Raw genomic sequence first — 1,071 nt, forward strand, 5'->3', positions numbered from 1 at the left:
TCGAAGACGGCCAGCACGGCCACGGGGTCCACAGCCGAGATGATGCTGCCGAAAAGCAGGTTGGCCAGGAGGCCGATGTGGTTTAGGCTGGGGCCGCCGAGCTGGCACACGGCGTACATCAGGCCACCCAAGAAGAAGGCATTCCAGAGCGTCCCCACCACGGCGAAGATGAGGATGGTGCCCAGGTTCTCGGTGAATTGGCGCAAAGGGAGGAAATAGCCGGCATCCAAGATGATGGGTGGGAGGAGGAAGAGGAAGAAGATGTCCGACTTGAGGATGGGGGGTTCTTCACCCACTCCTTTGATGAGCCCCCCAACCAAAAGGCCCACCACGATGAGCAGGCAGCTCTCAGGAACGATGCTGGACACTGAAGGGATCACATGGAAGCCTGGAGAGCAGGAGGAGAAAGCAAGAGACACGTTGGCTACATGAATGGAGGATGCTCTCTGCAGGGACAGTTACCAGACCTCCCTGCACTCTTCAGGATTGTTTACTCTTTGTGTGCCTCAGTTTTCTCACCTAACCCCCTTCAAGCCCAGGCTTGGCTGCTCCCAGGCACGGAGCAGGGCAGGACAGATCCCCACAGTGCAGGCCAGCTCCTTGGGGTACAAGGTAAGAGGAAACTTGTCTTCCCCTTTTAAATTGATCCCAAACGCAGGTGTCCGAGCCAGCCGTGACCCGCTGGGATGACATTCACCCACCTACAACACACCACGGCCCCGGCAATGTGGGCATCTGCCAGCTGGGCTGGGCAGGCGGCACGATGGAACCGAGGCAACACTTCAGCCAACGCACCGGTACCCACAGAAGGATTTTGGGTTCCCTGGATCCTCTCCCAGGCTTTATAATTATTATTTTGAAGCAAGGCACATTTGTTCCTTGGCAAGGGAAGCGGTTTAAAATAAGGAACCCTGCCTTGGCATCCCGTGTTCCTTCCGGCCGGGCTGGGCCATCTGTACGGCGTTTCACAACAGATTAAATAAAATACCATCCCCCCTAATGAGGCAGCATCCTGCTGATGATCCAGAGCCGCTCTGTATCACAGCCAGCCCCCCGTCCCCCCCTCTGCAA

General features: G+C 57.0%; 1 protein-coding gene across 1 annotated transcript in view; it reads right to left on the reverse strand.

Annotated features, from left to right (window-relative positions):
- Positions 1-388, reverse strand: part of SLC9A1 (solute carrier family 9, subfamily A (NHE1, cation proton antiporter 1), member 1) — a gene marked incomplete at its 5' end in the record, with an annotated part of 7,758 nt that extends 7,370 nt beyond the window's left edge. Inside the window, one exon of the mRNA XM_010145846.1 lies at positions 9-388. Within this exon, the coding sequence (XP_010144148.1) occupies positions 9-388 (380 nt within the window). The remainder of the gene's footprint in view (positions 1-8) is intronic.
- Between the last annotated feature and the right edge of the window lie 683 nt (positions 389-1,071).

Source organism: Buceros rhinoceros, unplaced genomic scaffold, assembly GCF_000710305.1.
Source record: "Buceros rhinoceros silvestris isolate BGI_N320 unplaced genomic scaffold, ASM71030v1 scaffold20731, whole genome shotgun sequence".
Lineage (NCBI taxonomy): Eukaryota > Metazoa > Chordata > Aves > Bucerotiformes > Bucerotidae > Buceros > Buceros rhinoceros.